Raw genomic sequence first — 19,850 nt, 5'->3', positions numbered from 1 at the left:
CATGCATGAAGAGGATGATGTGGACAAAATACTCATTTGCCTAATAATTCTGCACTCCCTGTAATTTCTTTTTTCAAACCACAATAGTCACTCCTTATTTGCAACTGCTATGGCTAATTGTTCAAAATTAGTTAAATGTACTGCATTGTACCAGTATTTTTCTTTTCCATGGGTTGTGTGTTATTATATTACTCCTTTGAAGTGTGTCTGTATATAAAAAAAGATTTCTGTCATACTTGATATTTATTTTTTTTATTTATTTATTTTTCTCCTCCTTAGAGGTGTCCAGCTGAAAAATCCCTTCTATAGCATCTGGGCTTCGGACATAGGAACAGAGCTGGCTGTATCCTTTTTATGACCAGATGTTGAACATTCATTAGGGAGAAATGATGACAGTGGAGACCCTATGGCAGAGTAAATTACCAAAGCATGACTTCTGAGTTTAGCATGAATAAACATTTTTATGGTTGATCTTCTGCTTCATTTGTTGGAACAGATTAATTTCTTCATTGATACTATGCCAGCTTCCAAACTGCACTTGGCTTCTGCACAAACTGGCAACTGTATTCTCTTGACTAATATGATGATATGAAACATTCAGTTATGCCATATGTGCATTGCTGAGGGTTCTTGTGTTTACGTGTGCATATCCATTTTTGTTTGCTTGGCGATCTGATTGATGTAAAATTCATCAGCACACAACCTTTTTTATTTTTTTGGTCACCTTAGCTGCTTTAAAATATATTATACAATGATCCATAACTGCATGAATAGAGTTGTGGGTTTATGAGTATAACTTTATAAGTTTTTTCACCTCAGACATTATTGTGAAAATGTGTTTTGTAAGTTTAAATTTGTGGAACCTTTTCATCTATTTTCACTATTAGTAGTACGACTACGACTACTACGACGACTACTACTTACTTCCTTGACAAGTTTCCTTAGATGGCTTTCATAATTGTGGCAGGGATCTGTGCGTGTCTCTACTTTCTCTTCCTCTGTTTCATGGTTTTTCAAGTCTTCCGCAACATTAGTGGCAAGAGGATGTCCCTCCCTGCCATGTCTAAGGCCAGACAGCTTCACTATGAGGTGTGTGTCTGCGGTTTAGTTAGTTTGTCATGCCAGTGTGTTTAGATCTAGGTTGTTTATTATCTTACACACACATTAATGCACTCCTAACAGTGTTGTGACGCTTAATGTTTTCTTACTAAGTAATCCCACTGTCATCATTTTAGGGTCTGATTTTTAGGTTCAAATTCCTCATGCTGGTCACTCTGGCCTGTGCTGCACTGACAGTGATCTTCTTCATCATAAGTCAGGTGAGTCTCATTCATAAAGTTACGGAATCTGTTGTGTCTCAGATAGGGATGGGTACCGGTGTCCGGTGCCATGATGGCACCGGTTCTGACATAAACGGTAGTAACCAGACCGAAAAGCAGCGCACATTTCGGTGCTTTATTTCGGTGCTTTTTTTTCCTGAGCTGTGATACACTTCTAGCCAATCATTTTACGTTTCCGAGGATAGTAGGCGGGGCCAGGTACGTACGTTCTGTTAGAGCAGAGCTACAGATTAAAAATGTCCAAGGCGAAGCGGTCAAAAGTCTGGCTGTACTTCACAGCAAAAGATGCAAACTCAGCAGCCTGCAACAAGTGCTTTAAGGTGATACTGTCAAAGGAGGTAACACCAAGAATCCGATTAAACAGCTGGCGACGCATAGCGTTTTTTTTAAAAGCCGAGAAATGCGCCGTATTTGATAGCTTGCTGCGAGACCTCACACCGTGCACGTCGGGTGGGTTGCCAGTTATCGGACCCGGAGCAACATCCCCCAAAAACCCGAAGAATAGAGTCCTGGCCCCTAGCCCTGCCAGTGTAGCAGAAATGATGACGGATGATGATGCAGCAGCAGCCGTTCTTCTCTGCATGAGTAGCTTCATGTTGTTCGTGTGTAATTTACGTTGAGTAGGCTAACCACGTTATTACATTAATGCATGTAAGGTGAACTAGCAAACATCATCATAGCTACATGCGGCTGTCTTCTTGTTTGATGGCAGATACTCCCTTCACCCTGGCCAAAAAGGCTAAAATGACCAAAGAAAAAGTGGAAAACAGTTAAACATGAGAGGTTTTAAGTTTGTGTTTTTTCCATTGTTTAAGCACTGCTTCCAGCCAAGAGTGATGCCATATATGCCACATAGCTGCAGAAAAGGCTAACATTGTTATCTTTTTACAAAAAAACCCAGCTGAACATGAGAGGTTTTTGGACAAAGTTTGTGTTCTCCATTCTTTAAGCACCGGTTCGAGCACCGTTTAAGCACCGGCACCGTTTCAAAAGTACCGATTTGGCACCGGTATCGGATAAAACCTAAACGATACCCATCCCTAGTCTCAGAGTAAGGGCCAGTTACGACATTGAAAGGACAAAATCATTAAAAATGGTCTCTCTTGGTTTTGGTCCAGGTGAATGAAGGTCACTGGCACTGGGGAGAACACACGGTGCAGGTGAACAGCGCCTTCTTCACTGGCATCTACGGTATGTGGAATCTGTACGTGTTCGCCATCATGTTTCTCTATGCACCGTCTCACAAACACTATGGAGATGAGCAGTCAAGTGGTCAGTGCATCACTGGTAAGTACACCTTTCTACTTGCCTTATAATTAACCCGCTTTTTTATTTATTTATTTATTTATTTATTTATTTATTTATTTATTTAGGTCTCTAAAAATTATAAAATCATGGCAATAAATTATTGATAAGGCTAGTTTTATTGCTTGCTCCTAGACGTAACCCCTTTCTCTTCATTGTATTAAAGCTGAATTTTATTAATGCCCCCAGTAGCTCTTACTTCAGTCTAATAGAGAGCAAGTATCTGTCTCCTCTTGTAAAGCTGCCTATTCATCCAAAGTTTGTTTTTTGGAGTGAGTGAGAAAGGCTTGATTCCCAGGGGAAAGAAGGGTCTCTTTGGCCTGAGAGTGAGATTCTAATGGACACCAGGCTTCCTTCCAGGCGGAAAAGAAGGGAACAGTGAAGAGAGGGGGTGGGGCGAAGAGCAAGGAAGTAATGAAAACCATCCATCCATCTCCTGACGTCAGTGGCATGAGAGAGAGAAAAAGAGGGTTTGAAGTTTGGAAGCTTTCCCTGAAGTGCGTCAAGGGGTCTCGTGGGAGGAGCAGCTCTCTCCAAGCTTCACTCTCCATGTTTTGATTTAGTTTTTCAGCTCTCTAGTTTCACTTCTGCTTTGCGCAAGCTGAGAGTGTTTATGTAAATGAAATTCATATCAAGCTGCTAAAGCAGCTTGATATGCAACAGACTCCTGCCTGCAGTAATGTAAAGTTGGAAAAAGCCCAAAAAGGACTAAAGATGTCCTGAAAAATGTGATGATGATGTTTTATGTGCAGGTGATGGCGGAGCGAACAGCGGCGAAGACCTCCATCTGACCACAACTATCACGCATCTCGATGGTCCCACTGTGGTCTACAAGATGACTGGCAAAGAAGCCCAGGAATAGATTTAACACTGTTACGCAGACTCCCATCTACTCTCTGCTCCACCACTGATGTATATGTAATCAAACAGGCTTCCTCTTTATGTCTGAAGTGGCTCTAAAATGGGATCGACAATCCACCTTGCATGCAATTACCATCACCCCGAAATTGCTCTCTGGCATCAAACCACGAGGTTGTTTAAAAGCCAGTATGTTCCCAAAGTGTCTTTTTGTATTTGTAAAGGCTGAATATCAGCACTCCTATCAGTCCTGTTCATTTCACGGTGGAATTTCTTCTCACATTTCATACTTTATTGTAAACTATGTGGTATTTGTTAATGTTGCACAATACCTTTCACACAAAGTCTGGTACTGAAAAAGCTGCTTTACAGGGAGACAAAAGCAGTTCTTTGTGGCGTGAGCCTGTCGCACTCCTGTGCCATTTGTTTTAAAAACCTGAGCTGACGAAGACCGACTGTAAGATGTTTTAGACACGTGGTTTGATTTTCTGCTTTATTAGGGGGCGTTTTCTCATTCAAGGCGTTCAGAACCTGTCACAAACGTATGTGTCATAGAAAGTAGATCATATGGAGTACTGCTGTCACAATTAGTCATTCAAGTCCTTTTAAAAAAAATAAAGATAAATGAAAAAAAAAATATATATATATATCTATCTCACTGGGGAAATGTACAGACCATAGCCACATTGGGAAATGCATACTGTATGTTTATTTGGTTACAATGTAGATATCTATTTTTCATAAAGTGCTTATTTTCAACTTCACAAAATATATGCATCCAGCTCTATCAATATTTTTGAAGTTGATTGTAGCCTATTACACTTTTTTTTTTTTTTTTAAGTTTAGTCTCTTTTATTTGCTTTTTATGCTGATTTAAATAAAAACTTTTACTTAATGTGTGTATTGTTAAGACTTTTTCTTTTAATTCAGACCAACCAAAGAACTAAAAATGTGTTTTTGTAAAGGGTTTTAATGCATAAACCGTTGGACACCTCTGCTGCACACAGAAAGGAAAGGGTGCGCCTCAGCAAGGCTAACAGCAGAATGACAGTGCTGCTTTCACTTTTGTCAAGTTAGCTGGAGACTTTTGGTGTAACAGGAAACAGATTCAGTGTTTATTCTAAACATTAAGAATAAGGGAAAATCTTTACTGTGTTTCATTGAGAATTTTCTTGCATATCTGCATGTTGGTCCCAGAGGGGACGTTGGTACTCTGAATGCAGCTTTCTGTGTTGCTACTACTGAGTATATCTTGATTAGAAATTTGCTTTCCGGGTTATAGTTGATGTAAAACAAAGTATAACTGTTTAAGGGGCAACAGAATATTTAATAAAAATAAAAACTGCTCAAAATGCGGTGAATAGTGTTTTTCAGTAGTTTTTGGGGTTTTTTTCTGTGTAGTTTGTTACCAATGCTTTGTTTTGTTTTTCTTTCTAATCCTTATTTTTTACATTAGTTTTTGTTACTGTTGATGTTTAATTTAGTGTTTTTAAATAATATGCTGAGTATTTTTTGGTCTTTTTGTTTTGTTTCGGGTTTTTTTTGTTTTGTTTTTTTTAGCATGCATGTAGCATGATTAAACACGTTCCGAGTAGGTAATACAATACAGACAGAACTTTTGAGTTGATTCTCTCATATATACTAACCAGCTGCGTTATTGTGGAAAAGCTGCTTATATCTAACCAGCCATTCCCATGTCATCACACCGAATGCATTAGGCAGGTAAACAGAGTCAAGGCAACATTCTGAAATACAAACCGGACAACAGAATAGGGAAGAAAAAGATTTAAGTGACTTTGTGGTTGTTGGGTGTCAGGCTGCTCTAAGTAGTTTGGGAACTGCTGATCTACTAGGATTTTTCCACACAACCATGTCTGGGGGTTTACAGAGAAAGGTTTGAAAATATCCAGAAATCTGGATTAAAATTGTCTGGTTAATGTCAGAGGACAATGCCTAGACTGCTTCAGGCTCATTCATACTAGAAGAATATCTCTAAAGGCACCGCGCACTGAATTTTAAAGCAAACAGCAGTAGACGACCACCAGATATCATTCCTGTCAGCTAAAGACAGAAAACGAAGGCTGCAATTCACACAGGAAAAGGGAATCCACCAAAGCACTAGCATGTACCTAATAAAGTGGCCCGTGACTTTAGACTTCCAATTCTCAATGAATATTTACACCAGGACCTCACTGACTAAAATATAAACCATTTCCCGTGTGCTTTAATTTTATTAATTTTTTCTAATTAAGAGAGTGTTTATTAGAAATGCATTTCTCGTTATCTGTGGCAACCGATGCAGAAATAACAGCAAATTTACATTTAAAAGGCCAACTTTACACTTACCTTTTTAGATTAAATTCGATGTATTAATGCAGTAGCTTAGACTGCTCGACTTTCATTTTATTGTGAAATTTTACGGAAGTCGCGTCTGAGCGGTGGGTAGCTTGAAGCTGGCGGTCGTCCTGCGTTTCGGTTGGTCCGCCTCTCTCCCGACAAAATTCGGCTGTTCTCGACGCAAAGCGTCCAAGTGGAGGAAAAGGAAAGAAAAGGGGGAAGCTGGCGAAGAAGAAAAAGTAAACCACAATTAAAAGAAATTAGCTCTAAACGTCCGCAGAAAGTGAAAGCTGAGCTTGGAAGTCGACGGCGAGGTCTCCGCTGAGCTTGTTTTCCACAGTCTGTGGTGTAAACACGTTAGTGTAGTTCTGACATTGCGCCGTGAGAGACAGAGCTGAGGGAAAGGTCTCCTCCCAGTCTGTTGACGGAGACAGTTTGGCTTCAGTGGAAGGAGACACGGCTATACCTGACTGCACAGTACACCGGCCAGGTAAGACTGCAAACATGTTGATAAAATGTCACATTAGTAGCCGATATAACGAGCTTTACGCTGAAGCAACAGTTGGTCTCAATCTGTTCTACTATGAGACATATTTACTGTCAGCTGCCAGCTTTCACAGTCTCCCTCCGCCTGTGCAACACTTAGGTGGCACCACAGACAGTTTAGACACACAAATGTTATTTCTGCAGTTGTGTGTCTACAAAAAAATGTGTGATTCGTTTGGTATTCAACAGGTGAAAAGCTTTTAACAGAAGGTTTGTTCAACACACTGCTGCCTTCTGCCCTGATTATTCCCCGAAGGCCCCACCTACTGTGTTTGCCACATAGTGACTTATTTTGAAAAGCAGATAGATTATTCCAGAAGAGAAAATAAAACCAAGCCACTTCCTTCATGGCAAATCAGATGTATAATGGGTAGGGACATTACTAGTGTAAGCCCACCACGAACCAGTTCTGAGCCTGGGAAGTGGCTGAGATGTTTACATGGGGCATCAACAGTTCAGGCCATTAGGAGGACAGAATACAGACCAGCCATTGATAAGCCCAACTCATTAGTACCCCATTCACTGCCATCAAAGCTTCCTCTCGACATGAGTGGATCACACCGCACACAGTGGAAGCCCAGGAGCATACATTTCCTGTCTTCACGTTCCTGACATGCCATGAAGTTTTATTTTGAAGGAGTGAACTGCCTCAGAAGTCAGAAGAGATGAAGTGACCGAATCTGTGCCACTGCTTTGTTCCCATTATAGAAGCTTTTAAGTTTACTGTTTCATTAATGAAGGAACTGACAGCCCTACAGTGCTGGGTCCAGTCATAAGGCTGCTATTATGCTATTACATGGAACAGACTCTTTTTTTTTAAAAAAAAACAACAACTTATTTTCAGCTCCCGCTGCATTTGTAGTTGTGTGAGTAGGTTAGCTGGATAGCTGGCAGGATTTAGTATGACGTGTGATGCATGTAAATTGATTAGTAACAGAGGAAGGGGGCTATGTGATCGAGATGGGAACCATGTCCTGCTTAACGCAGTGGTTGGATGAGAGAGGAACGGGGAGGGGAACTCCTTGTAAGCTGCAAGACTGAATGGAGGATCACTTTTGTTTTGTTTCCTTCCTCCTTCCCCATCTGAGCCAAGTTGTGGGATGTGGCCGCACATGCAGCTGTCACCAATGCTGTAATCCTTTATCTGTGAATGGTGTGCATCTCCTCCTCCGACACAGAATGCTGCTTGACTCGATTGGCAGCGAGTTTTTGACAAGCAGGAGGAAAATGCAGCGGTGACCACCGTCTAAGACCAGGATCTGTTTCCTCATAGAGCTCTCTGTGATTCCCCGCAGTGGAGAGTTTTGTTGAAGTAGGAGGCGGTATGTGTGTACGTGCCTGTGTGTGCCTGCTTTCGTGTCTTTTCAGTGATCTCACTACTTCCTTAGTGGGCTGAGATTCACATATTTTTCTCAACATGTTACTCACACGCAGAAACCGGCATGACTTACAGGCTACTGAGTAAATTATATGTTTCTAAAAGTATTTGTGCTAAAGTACATGTTATTACATTCACACCCTTTCTCCTCTCAATTCCTGAGTCCTTTAAGTAACGTGACAACAACCTCATGGACATACTGATATTTCTTTCAGCGCTGGAATAATTAGTCAGAGAAAGTTAATCACTTTAGCAGGCACAGATTCAATGCTCAGAAAAAGTCTTGAGTCACCCCTCATTTCTTTATACTTTGCTTCCTGGGAGCCAGATGTTCTCGTAAAATTTTAAAATGGACTTGAGCAATATTTCTCCAGGCTCTGTGAAAGCCATTCAAAGTTGTTCTTTGGTCATTAGCTGCTATCGCACTCATTTCCAGTCCAGTCCCCGTATATGACCATTTTCAGAGGAATCTTATTTGTTTGATAGTACAGTCAACACAAAGTGATCTTTGAATGATTCACTTAACACAGACCTATGGGTCAATAAAAAATGTATCTAACTCAAGAGATAAACCAGTGATAGCAAAGAACCAATTTTAAAAAGTATTTCTAAGTACTTTGTTACTAGCAGCCTGTGACAAAAACACATGCTTCCATTTCTTCTTCTCCGACTTTAGTTGAATCCTCGAAAAATGACATGGATAACACAGTTTGACAGGTATAAAATATTTTTTCCACCAATATAATAATTCCCAAAGAAATATTATTCAAAAACATGGGATTTATCAACATATTGTGCAGCATGTCCCTTAAAAATGTGAGGAATCTGGACAAGTTGGAGACAAAAAAGAAGTTGCAGATCTGAAAATAAAGAAAAAAAACCTATCTTTAGCAGATAAACATTATCTGAAAGTCATGTCCTTAGGAATAGGGGGAAAAAATTCAGGAAAGACCTGATACAGGGCCTGAGATATACATGTGGTCATTCAGCTGATCTATCTACTGTTCCCTGAAGCCAGAAATGGTTTCATTGGAAGGGTAGCTGTTAAGAGGCTATTCTTAATGAAGGTAAACAGAAACAAAAGGCCAACATATGCAAAATTACACAAGAAATGGACTTAAAATCGTTGGCAACAGGTCTTATGGATTGATAAATCTAAATTTTAAATATTTGGTTTAAATAATTTTCAGTGAGTACAGAGGAGGTCAGGAGAGTATCTATAGCTGGGGGGCAGGATTGTCATCATTTGGGGCTGCATTTCAGCCAGTACTGAAAGTAGCCGGTCAGATTTTTGATCAACCATGCCATACCAGCTGTTAAGTGTTTAAATTGAAGATGAGGATGTCCCTGAAGAAGCCTGGAAAGCTAGTCCTCTCAACACCAACTGGTTGCTGCAGATGGCTGCCCCACTGAGCCTGGTTTTGCCAGAGGTTTCTTCCTGTTAAAAAGGAGGTTTTCCTTCACCCTGTTGCCAAGTGCTTGCTCGTAGGGGGTCGTCTGATTGTTGGTGTTTTGTACGGTCTTTTGGTTACAGTATAAAGGAGCTTGAGGAAACAGCTGTTATGATTTGTCACTATATAAATAAAATTGATTTGAATTAAAATGAAAGGGAAGCTCCCTCAGAGAGTTTAGCCTGTGTTAGAGAATGGTCATACCAAATACCTGACTTTCAAGCTTGTTAGAATTGTAGAAGCTCTGTTTTTGCCTTGTATACTGTATTTTTATAGATGTTTGCAGCTGCTTCAAAAACATCACACAGTTATTTCTAATTTTCCTACCAAAATATAAAGAAATGAGGGGTGGATAAAGACTTTGGATCAGTACTGTATGAGGAATTTGCTGTTTCTGATTCTTCACACTTTTTTAAAGGCTTTTTTTGTTGGCTAAAATGAATATTAAGAGTTATTCAGACCATCATTTCTGAGAAGTAAAAATGCATTTCTCGCCATGTGACATTTTAAAGAAGTAAGCAACCTTCATCAGTGGTATAAATGAGTAATTCACTCCTACTTAAGTCCTAATTTTCTTTCTCTGATCACTGACAAATAGTAATCATCATCTGATTACTGATTATTCACAATCTATAACAAACTTTGAAATCATTAGTCAGCAATTGCCAGATAGTTGCTTTCGTGTCTTCATGGAAGTAATCATTGTTGAGTGTTGAAAGTGTTGAAAAAAAACCAAACATTAGCTGGTCCTGAGATCACCGTCAGACACCGAAAATGTTGCATAGTTTACTCTGCAAAGCCTCAGCATTTTATTAATAAATAACTCAAAACAGTCCTTAGATTAAAGGACTTTATTAAATGTCTTGGTAAAATGGTGTAAAACTGGCAACATTTATACTGAAGAAATCAAATAAACAAGGTGATGAGGTGTTTGATATCAGCTTAAACAGAAAGACTCTGTGTGCTGTCAATATTGTGAAATGGCAGATTTCATTAATACATTCCTGATGGATCTTCTATAAAATGTACAGATAGTTTTATGTGTACTGTCCACTCTTATTTGGCAGTCTCTTATCTCTGCTCTTACGCTGAAGGTCAAAATCCAGAACTTAAAAAAAAAAAAGTCTAAACAGTCTCACAGGAGTCTATACAACTCTTTTGATTCACATTCCTGGACATGAATCTTCTCTCTCTTCCTTTTTTGTGTACATGAAGACTATTCTTTATTGTTATTTTGTTTTTTTTTATGAGCCTGGTGTCATATCTATTTACTGGGTCCCTATACATGTACATGTAAGCATGACTGGCCAGCATATAGTGAAGACAAAGAGCCTTTGTTTAAGTAATTTAAGCTGTACTTAAAAACATAATGGTTGATGGTTCTTATCACAGTCCAGGTGATTTTCCTTTGGTAAAAGGCCAAGATCTTTGATGGCTGCCAAGATTTGTTATGAGGATGACAAAGGTTAGCATATATATTTATATCTATATATAAATAAAACAGTTTCCTGGGTTGTCATGCGCCATGTATATGAAGAAATATATTTATTCTATTTTTACAAGACTGAAAAATGTCACTCATGTTAGGGTTTTATGCAGTTTTTCCTCTCTTTTGTTTCACTAAGAACTCCACAACGTTGTCTTTTCAGTGATGATTTTCTTCCACTTCAGCTATACAGTATGCAAAGATACACTCTGGGCCTCAAAGGCTGCTCCAGCTTGATGTTTGCGGTGTGTGTCTGTGTATGCACTGCATTGTGTAAGTTGGTAGTCACAAGGCTGAGCCTACAGTGTTTGGTTTGCTTGAAATTCACCCTACCCAGCAGCAGATGTACTCAGAGGAGTGGTGGTGACACTGCGGATATACAGTCACACCCATGTGTTGGTTTGGCAGCACAGTCACTTGCTTTTATGAAATCCCAGGCATAACTCAGTCCTTTCTTATTGGCTAAAAATGGGCCAACTTGGTGAAACACGTGCTTTATAGCCGAAGCGTTTTCTAAGATGCTGTTTTATTAATTAATAATTTTTTTTGTTTCGTGTGTTTCAAAGGTGGTTGTAGATGAAAGTGGTTTATTCACTGCTGCCTTCAGGAAGTGAGGCGCTCTGTGTGCTCATGTACTAATCAGGTTGACATCAGCCTGACATGTACACATTTGCTAAGCAGGAAGTGTTGTCATAGCAACCATCTCAGATAGGTAAGAAAGGTAGCGCGCAGACCTAATTTCCCCCCGTTTCAGTAAATGTGTCAAGGCTTTCTGATTCTGATTCACCGCCGTGTCTCAGCCTTTGCTGACTCTGTCTGCTTGTTGTTTCAAGGATACACTGGTCCCTGAAGCTGGGTTCAAGCTGTAGAGATCCTATTATTGTGTTTGTCAGTCTGAGTGGAGGACACAGGCGACAGACACAAAGGTAAAACTAGTGCCAAACACGGAGCATCTAACATCCATGTGAGAGGAAAAGCCACGGATTTCTTTACCTCTGCAGCTTTCTGCTCAGTGACACAGCTCATATTTTCTTTAAAATAAGCCTTATTTAGCAGTGTAGACAATATTGACTCAAACAAAAAACAGGGTGTGCAATCAGACATGAAGCAGAAATGCTTACTTCGACATCAATAATACTGAATGAAGTCGATCTGTTTCTATTTAGCGACATATTTAAATTTTTCTCTGTTCCAGTGTATAGAAGTATCAGAATTTATGTAGATTTTCAACTGTTCATGGATCTAATAATAGATTGACATCCCTTGCCCAGACTTACAGGGAGTGCAGAATTATTAGGCAAGTTGTATTTTTGAGGAATAATTTTATTATTGAACAACAACCATGTTCTCAATGAACCCAAAAAACTCATTAATATCAAAGCTGAATGTTTTTGGAAGTAGTTTTTAGTTTGTTTTTAGTTTTAGCTATTTTAGGGGGATATCTGTGTGTGCAGGTGACTATTACTGTGCATAATTATTAGGCAACTTAACAAAAAACAAATATATACCCATTTCAATTATTTATTTTTACCAGTGAAACCAATATAACATCTCCACATTCACAAATATACATTTCTGACATTCAAAAACAAAACAAAAACAAATCAGCGACCAATATAGCCACCTTTCTTTGCAAGGACACTCAAAAGCCTGCCATCCATGGATTCTGTCAGTGTTTTGATCTGTTCACCATCAACATTGCGTGCAGCAGCAACCACAGCCTCCCAGACACTGTTCAGAGAGGTGTACTGTTTTCCCTCCTTGTAAATCTCACATTTGATGATGGACCACAGGTTCTCAATGGGGTTCAGATCAGGTGAACAAGGTGGCCATGTCATTAGTTTTTCTTCTTTTATACCCTTTCTTGCCAGCCACGCTGTGGAGTACTTGGACGCGTGTGATGGAGCATTGTCCTGCATGAAAATCATGTTTTTCTTGAAGGATGCAGACTTCTTCCTGTACCACTGCTTGAAGAAGGTGTCTTCCAGAAACTGGCAGTAGGACTGGGAGTTGAGCTTGACTCCATCCTCAACCCGAAAAGGCCCCACAAGCTCATCTTTGATGATACCAGCCCAAACCAGTACTCCACCTCCACCTTGCTGGCGTCTGAGTCGGACTGGAGCTCTCTGCCCTTTACCAATCCAGCCACGGGCCCATCCATCTGGCCCATCAAGACTCACTCTCATTTCATCAGTCCATAAAACCTTAGAAAAATCATCCATCCATCCATCCATCCATCCATTCGCTTCCGCTTATCCTTTTCAGGGTCGCGGGGGGCGCTGGAGCCTATCCCAGCTGTCATAGGGCGAGAGGCGGGGTACACCCTGGACAGGTCGCCAGTCTGTCGCAGGGCCAACACACAGGGACAGACAACCATTCACACTCACATTCACTCGCACATTCACACCTAGTGACAATTTGGATTATCCAATTAACCTATCCCCACAAGCTGCATGTCTTTGGACGGTGGGAGGAAGCCGGAGTACCCGGAGGGAACCCACGCAAACACGGGGAGAACATGCAAACTCCACACAGAAAGACCCCGGCCTGATGTTGGAATTGAACTCAGGACCTTCTTGCTGTGCGGCAACAGTGCTAACCACCGTGCCACCGTGCTGCCCCTTAGAAAAACAGTCTTGAGATATTTCTTGGCCCAGTCTTGGCGTTTCAGCTTGTGTGTCTTGTTCAGTGGTGGTCGTCTTTCAGCCTTTCTTACCTTGGCCATGTCTCTGAGTATTGCACACCTTGTGCTTTTGGGCACTCCAGTGATGTTGCAGCTCTGAAATATGGCCAAACTGGTGGCAAGTGGCATCTTGGCAGCTGCACGCTTGACTTTTCTCAGTTCATGGGCAGTTATTTTGCGCCTTGGTTTTTCCACACGCTTCTTGCGACCCTGTTGACTATTTTGAATGAAACGCTTGATTGTTCGATGATCACGCTTCAGAAGCTTTGCAATTTTGAGACTGCTGCATCCCTCTGCAAGATATCTCACTATTTTTGACTTTTCTGAGCCTGTCAAGTCCTTCTTTTGACCCATTTTGCCAAAGGAAAGGACGTTGCCTAATAATTATGCACACCTGATATAGGGTGTTGATGTCATTAGACCACACCCCTTCTCATTACAGAGATGCACATCACCTAATATGCTTAATTGGTAGTAGGCTTTCGAGCCTATACAGCTTGGAGTAAGACAACATGCATGAAGAGGATGATGTGGACAAAATACTCATTTGCCTAATAATTCTGCACTCCCTGTATTGCCAATGTTTTATATACAGAAGTTGTTTTAAATATCTTTTAGGTTTTCTTGGTATTTTTTTTCAAGTGTAAGAAATACACAGAAGCTCAGCAGCAAAACATTGAGTCAGCAGTCATATAAAATTGTAGAAGAAGCAATGATATAACTCACACTACTGCAGATCCTCAGGTTCAAGTCTGTCCTGGGCCACTTGCTGGATGTCATTCTGTACTGCCCTGTCCAAAATAATGATGAAAACTCTTCAAAATAGACTTAAAAAATAAAAAACTCATCTAGATTAAAACAAGAAACTTGGATTAGCATGTGTTTTGTTTTTTGCTTTTTTGTTTTTTGATAAATTGCCTAAATCATAGGTGTCATTTGGCCCGCGAAGCCATACCAAATTACTATTAGAACTGGCCTACTGGTATTATACAGCTAATATATATATTGTTTTGTATTAAGCTTTGCTGTTCCATATTCAGTTTTTCAACTAAACTTGTTTGAGTCCATAAGAAAAAATTCATTCTTATATCTGGAGGAAGATTTTTTTTTTCAATAAATATTAATGTTAGCCCGCGACTTTGTTCCATTTTGAATTTTGGCCCACTGTGTATTTGAGTTTGACACCCCTGGCCTAAATGGTTATTATTGATTTATGCCTCTGGCTTCGGACTCTTTGATTAATTGCCTAACACTTCCAACCTCAGAGACTGAAATCACCAGCTTACTTTATCATTTAAATGCATACTGAGTTGCACAATTTAGATTTTGCTTGACTCAATTTTTGCATTTGTTCCGGTAAAAACAGTGAAAACCACTTTAGGTTGTTTTTTACTGACTTTTGTTCTAAAAAGGAGATTTTAGGCAGTGACTTATGAGAGTTCTTGGTATGCCGTGACTGATGGTACCTGCAAAGCGCTTCGGGCTTGTAATAACATGCCTCTGTAAGCCAAAACTAGATTTTGAACGAATATTTTTGTTGGTGTATGAAAGTCTGCACAAAACCAGCCTATAGTGAGAGTGATTTAACAAGTCAACTCAACAATGCCATCTTGAGTCTGTTTCTTTTCCTTATAGCTTCAGGTTAAAGTTTTGTTTTCTTTAACTGTTGAGCAATACCTTAAAACTGATGCTGTAAGTGCACACATTGACATATGAGCCCTTTTTGTGTTGAGGTTGGTGAGCAGGCCTCAGTTTGTTGCCAGTACATAGCTGTTCATCCCGATCTCTGGTTGGACAGGAGCGGGAAAGCAGATAAGATAGGTGTGTTTGGAGTGTAAACTATGTCCAAGGTTGAAGTTCCTTGTAACCTCACTTTAATGTGAGGTTAGATTTGTAGCTGTCCCACAAAGTGTAAAGGTTAGTCGATGGGCTAGGGAGCTCAACGCTCTGCAGTATTTGGGAGGAACCTCTCTACAAAAGAGAGTTGCCAAAACTTCTTATAACCAATAATTGCATAATTATAAGGGTTAAATGCTTCTAGCTTCCTAGATTTGAGGATTGCTTTCTCAGTAGGCCTTTTTCATACAGTGGGAAAAGCACAGGTGACGGCATTAATGGTGGCTTTGTACTACACTGCTACAGTGTCTCAATACTAAAACCAAGACATTGAAACTGAAGCAATTAAATCCATTTGGGCCATTATTAATGAGCAGTTTCCTATGTGACCTTGTAAATAATGTTTTGTGTATTTTAGTCTTATTTATTCATTTATTTTTGCTATTTCAAATTTGTATAAATGCAGTGGACATTTTGTTTTTACTATTTTTTGATTCTGTGTGCAGATTAAATGCACACATATGTACATTCACCAGACACTTCACTGGGTATACCTTTGCAACTAGTCGTTAACACACATATGTTATTAGTCAATCACGTGGCAGCAATATAATACATTTAGGCATGTAGACACGGTAAACACGGCCTGCTGAAGTTTAACTGAGCATCAGAATGAGGGAAAAAAGGTGATTTAAGTGACTTTGAATGTAGCATGGTTGTTGGTGTCAGACAGGCTGGCCTGAGTATTTCAGAAACTGCTGAGCTGATGGGATTTTCCCACATATCCATCTCTAGGGTTTACAGGGTCCTAAAATATCCAGTGAGCAGCAGTTTCCTGGGTGGAAATGCCTTGTTGATGCCACAGGAGAATGAGCAGACTGCTTTGAGTTGATAGGAAAGCATAACTGACTCTGAGCACAAATCACATGGAACCTTGAAGCTGATGGGCTACAACAGCAGAACACCACACCAGCTACCACTCCTGTCAACTTAGAAACTAAGACTACAATTTAAACAAGCTTAACCAAACTGTACATGTTATCATATGTGATGACTTAATTTCTGCTGCAACATTCAGATAGTAGGGTCACAGTTAGATGTAAGAAACATGAAAGCAGTCCATCCTGCCTCGTATCAATAGTTCGGTGGAGGTTTAATGGTGTTGGGGATATTTTCTTGGCACACGTTGGACCCTTTAACCCCTGCCACAGCCTACCTGAGTATTGCTGGCTATGTCCAATACTTCATGCCCACAGTATAGACATTGTGCCATATCACAAAGTTCAAATTCTCTCAAACTGGTTTCTTGAACACGACAATGAGGTCACTGTAGTCAAATGACCTCCACACTCACCAGATTTCAATCTATTAGAGCACCTTTGGGATGTGGTGGTAATTCACATCATGGATGTGTAGTCAACAAATCTGCACCAACTGTGTGAGGTCATCATCATGTCATCACCATAACCCATCATGGACCAAACTAAGGAATGTTTCCATACCTTGTTGGATCTGTGCCACAAAGAATTAAGGCAGTTCTGAAATTAAAGTCCAACCCTTCTAACCCTTAGCAAGCTGTACCTAATGAAGTGTCCAGTGAGTGTATCTATAATACAGTCAGTGTTCTGCCTGACAGTCCAGTCGAGTTGTGTTCTTGGACATTAGTGAGTCAAACAATTGCAACAGTTCATGGATCTATTGATTATTTTAGTAGATTTATTCAATCAATAATTATTAGTTTTTAACTCTATCTATAACTCATTTACAATATGAAAATTACTATTAAAAAGTTTGCAGTTTGGGTCTCACTTGATTTGCAGACATCACGGTCGAGCTTAGAGTCTTTTTATGGATGCTTAAGGACCCCTAAATGTAATCTTAGCAGCCCTAAAAACACAACTATAGTAATACTAGTAATAGTAATATATTTTACTATAATCTGACATCATCTTCTAATGTTATATTCTGCCAAACTGTCTATTGGAAACGGTACAGGTTCCAGGAAAAACGTGTAAATGTGCAGTGTTTTTCATGTCCTGATGTTACAGTGCACACACATGGGCACTGGATGCTTCAGCAGCGAGGCTTGTAATTGATAAAGAATTGACATTAAGAAGATGAAGAGACACAGCTCAGTGGTGCAGATTTAAAAACAGTTTACCTCAAACATTAACAAGCAAAAGTGCAAACTGTTCTGATAATGCAAGGTCACTGCCGTGTCTTTAAAAGTTCGTTCCTATTTAAATTTTTTCTCTAAAACGTCAACTAATGTAGGATAGATTAGATAGATAGAGAGTTTTAGCTAATTTAGAAACCCCGACTTACTGTAAACAACATAGTATTCATAACATAGTTATAAAAACAAGGTAGTTTCTGTTTTGCCCACATTTATTAATGATGTTTTCACATAACTAATCTGTGTGTTATACTGTTACCAAAGGTGGATTCTCCTCGGTCTACTCTCACAATAACTTGTCTGACAAATACTAATTTAATAAATACTTATTTAACAAATTAAGTAAATACTTTGTTTGCCTCGCTTACTTCAGGCTTTTTCTTCTTTTCTTCTTTAAAAAAACATGTCTGTATGTTATTGTCAGTGAATAGAAGAGAATGGAGAGAAGACAGATTATTCTTGTAAGGGTAGAGGAACAATGTGTAAATGAGGGAGGACACAGAAGTATTCATTGGCTTGATTCCCAGGATGGCTATGTGTGTCATAAACAAAAATATACGTATTTAAAAAACAAAACTATCACCATGTGGGTTCCTCTCTGGCTTTATTGTGTGATGCTCTGCTTCCTCCCCAGTGGTAATGTCACAGGAGCGGATGATGTTTGGCAGCATCGTAACAATCAGCAGGCCTCTTTAAGAACAAATAAACAGTGTCTCTCTCACAGAAGAGTTGGCCTTAAAGCGCATTATGTGGGTTTTGCTTGAGAGCCCAGTGTGTGTGTTTTGAATACTTCACATAATTTGAAGCCAGTTCCTTCTGTAATGGCGAGGATAAATAACAGAGAGCACAGGTTCTCTGTGGATTGCTTTTACCACTTTAAAGTAGATCAAAGCAAAAGTAAATGCTGTCACAGTCATTGGAAACAGGCCTGAAACAACTCTTCAGACTTTTTGGATCTTAAAGAGGTCTGTTGTTCAGCTGTCAGTACTTTCTTCCTGCCACAAGGTGGTGCACTCTGACTGCTTTTCTGCCTCTCTTGAGAGGCCCGTCATTTTCATTGGTGCTCCTACTGTTGGTGCCACCCCAGCAAAAGCAAGCATTTGCCAAAATATGTTTTAATTCAAAGCATCATTTTTCCAGCAGCTATGCTTTTTACATTTAAATAAATTATTTTATATTAGTCTCTTTACCTTTATGAGTCCAGCTCTGTGTGACAACTAGGCCATTTATCTTGATTGCTTTCTCGCACACACTCCTCATGTCACTGTGTATGCCTGCCTATTGTCCTTTACATTTCTTTCCTCCTTTCTTTTTTTTTCTCATAAGGGTATGTGAGGGAATTTTTCCTGCAAGGTGAGCATGCATTGTCTGTTTTGCATATGTTGCACCTCTGACGTGAATCAGGGATCGTTTATTTGTCTTGTTAGACGGCTCAGATAGCATGGGTGCGTGCGTGTGTGCACTGTGATTATGTATCAGCACTGTTTACTGGAAGGACTCTATAGTAACCAACACAAGCAGAGCGCCATTAACGCAAAGGCCGACAGACGAGCCTTAATCTCTTTGTAATGTACCGTTTGTTGGTAATACAGTTAAGATCATGGCTCAGTAAAGGATTTCTAATCTTATAACAAAGGTCAGAGGAGCAATACCTTATTTCAGAGTTTATTTTTATATTTTTGACTTGTGATTTCTTCATGCATAGTCTTATATGCAACCCCATGACCATGGATTAATGTCACCATGATAGGAAGCATAATGACCATTTGGGCTGTTCCACTTGTGATTGGCAAGTACATAAAAAATGTATAGAGTTTCCTGTAGAAACATGTAAACTTCTGTCTGGTTGGACTGGATATAAAATGCTTTGAAGTTCTCCCACTCACAGGAAGGTATACCTTTTTTTTTTTTTTTTTTTATATACTTCACAACCACTCCTCAAATTATTTCCTCTGACATGCACAGGATTTCTTAAGACTGAGGCCCAAATATGGGCATATCCTGTTGTAGGATCGTGTGGGTAGGCCAGCCTGGCAGCAGTAAGGAATGCTGGCTATGACTACCTTTATTGCATTAATGGTGTAATAGCAACTCCTAAATATGTACATATGGGTAGGGTTCAGTGCTCTGTCAGCAGCATGCCATTTTTAACTAACTGAAGGAAAGTTCAGGATGCACCAGAAGCATGCAGCCTATCTCCAATGACAAATGAATCATTCATAATCCTCACAGTCCAATCAGCATTTTAAATTCAGCTGTCTGGGCGTGTGCGAGTGGGCTGGAGAAACAGTGTCACTTTGATGGATTCTTTCATTGCTTTGGGGGCCTTTCTGAGTCTATGGGGAAGTTTGCTGGCATCCCAAACAAAGGCCAGTGTGTGTCCTTCCTCACAGAGGCCTGGCTGGGACCCCTCCTCGACACCTGTAGCAGAGGGCTCTGCATCCACAAGCGTCC

General features: G+C 39.9%; 2 protein-coding genes across 3 annotated transcripts in view; both read left to right on the top strand.

Annotated features, from left to right (window-relative positions):
• Window positions 1-4,140, top strand: part of wls (Wnt ligand secretion mediator) — a 23,599-nt gene extending 19,459 nt beyond the window's left edge. For both annotated transcript variants that reach the window (XM_042227527.1, XM_042227528.1), the window contains 5 exons: window positions 280-343; window positions 946-1,089; window positions 1,236-1,319; window positions 2,459-2,627; window positions 3,398-4,140. In XM_042227527.1, coding sequence (XP_042083461.1) covers window positions 280-343; window positions 946-1,089; window positions 1,236-1,319; window positions 2,459-2,627; window positions 3,398-3,507 — 571 coding nt within the window. In that variant the 3' untranslated portion in view covers window positions 3,508-4,140. The remainder of the gene's footprint in view (window positions 1-279; window positions 344-945; window positions 1,090-1,235; window positions 1,320-2,458; window positions 2,628-3,397) is intronic.
• A 1,845-nt stretch (window positions 4,141-5,985) lies between these two features.
• gng12a (guanine nucleotide binding protein (G protein), gamma 12a) overlaps window positions 5,986-19,850 on the top strand; it is a 34,699-nt gene continuing 20,834 nt past the window's right edge. Inside the window, exon 1 of the mRNA XM_005939345.3 lies at window positions 5,986-6,330. The gene's annotated coding sequence lies outside the window, so the exon portion shown is untranslated. The remainder of the gene's footprint in view (window positions 6,331-19,850) is intronic.

Source organism: Haplochromis burtoni, unplaced genomic scaffold (assembly GCF_018398535.1).
Source record: "Haplochromis burtoni strain Fernald_Lab_line unplaced genomic scaffold, NCSU_Asbu1 Contig_266, whole genome shotgun sequence".
NCBI lineage: Eukaryota > Metazoa > Chordata > Actinopteri > Cichliformes > Cichlidae > Haplochromis > Haplochromis burtoni.
Note: the sequence above shows the minus strand (reverse complement) of the source record. Positions and strands in the feature narration are given on the sequence as shown.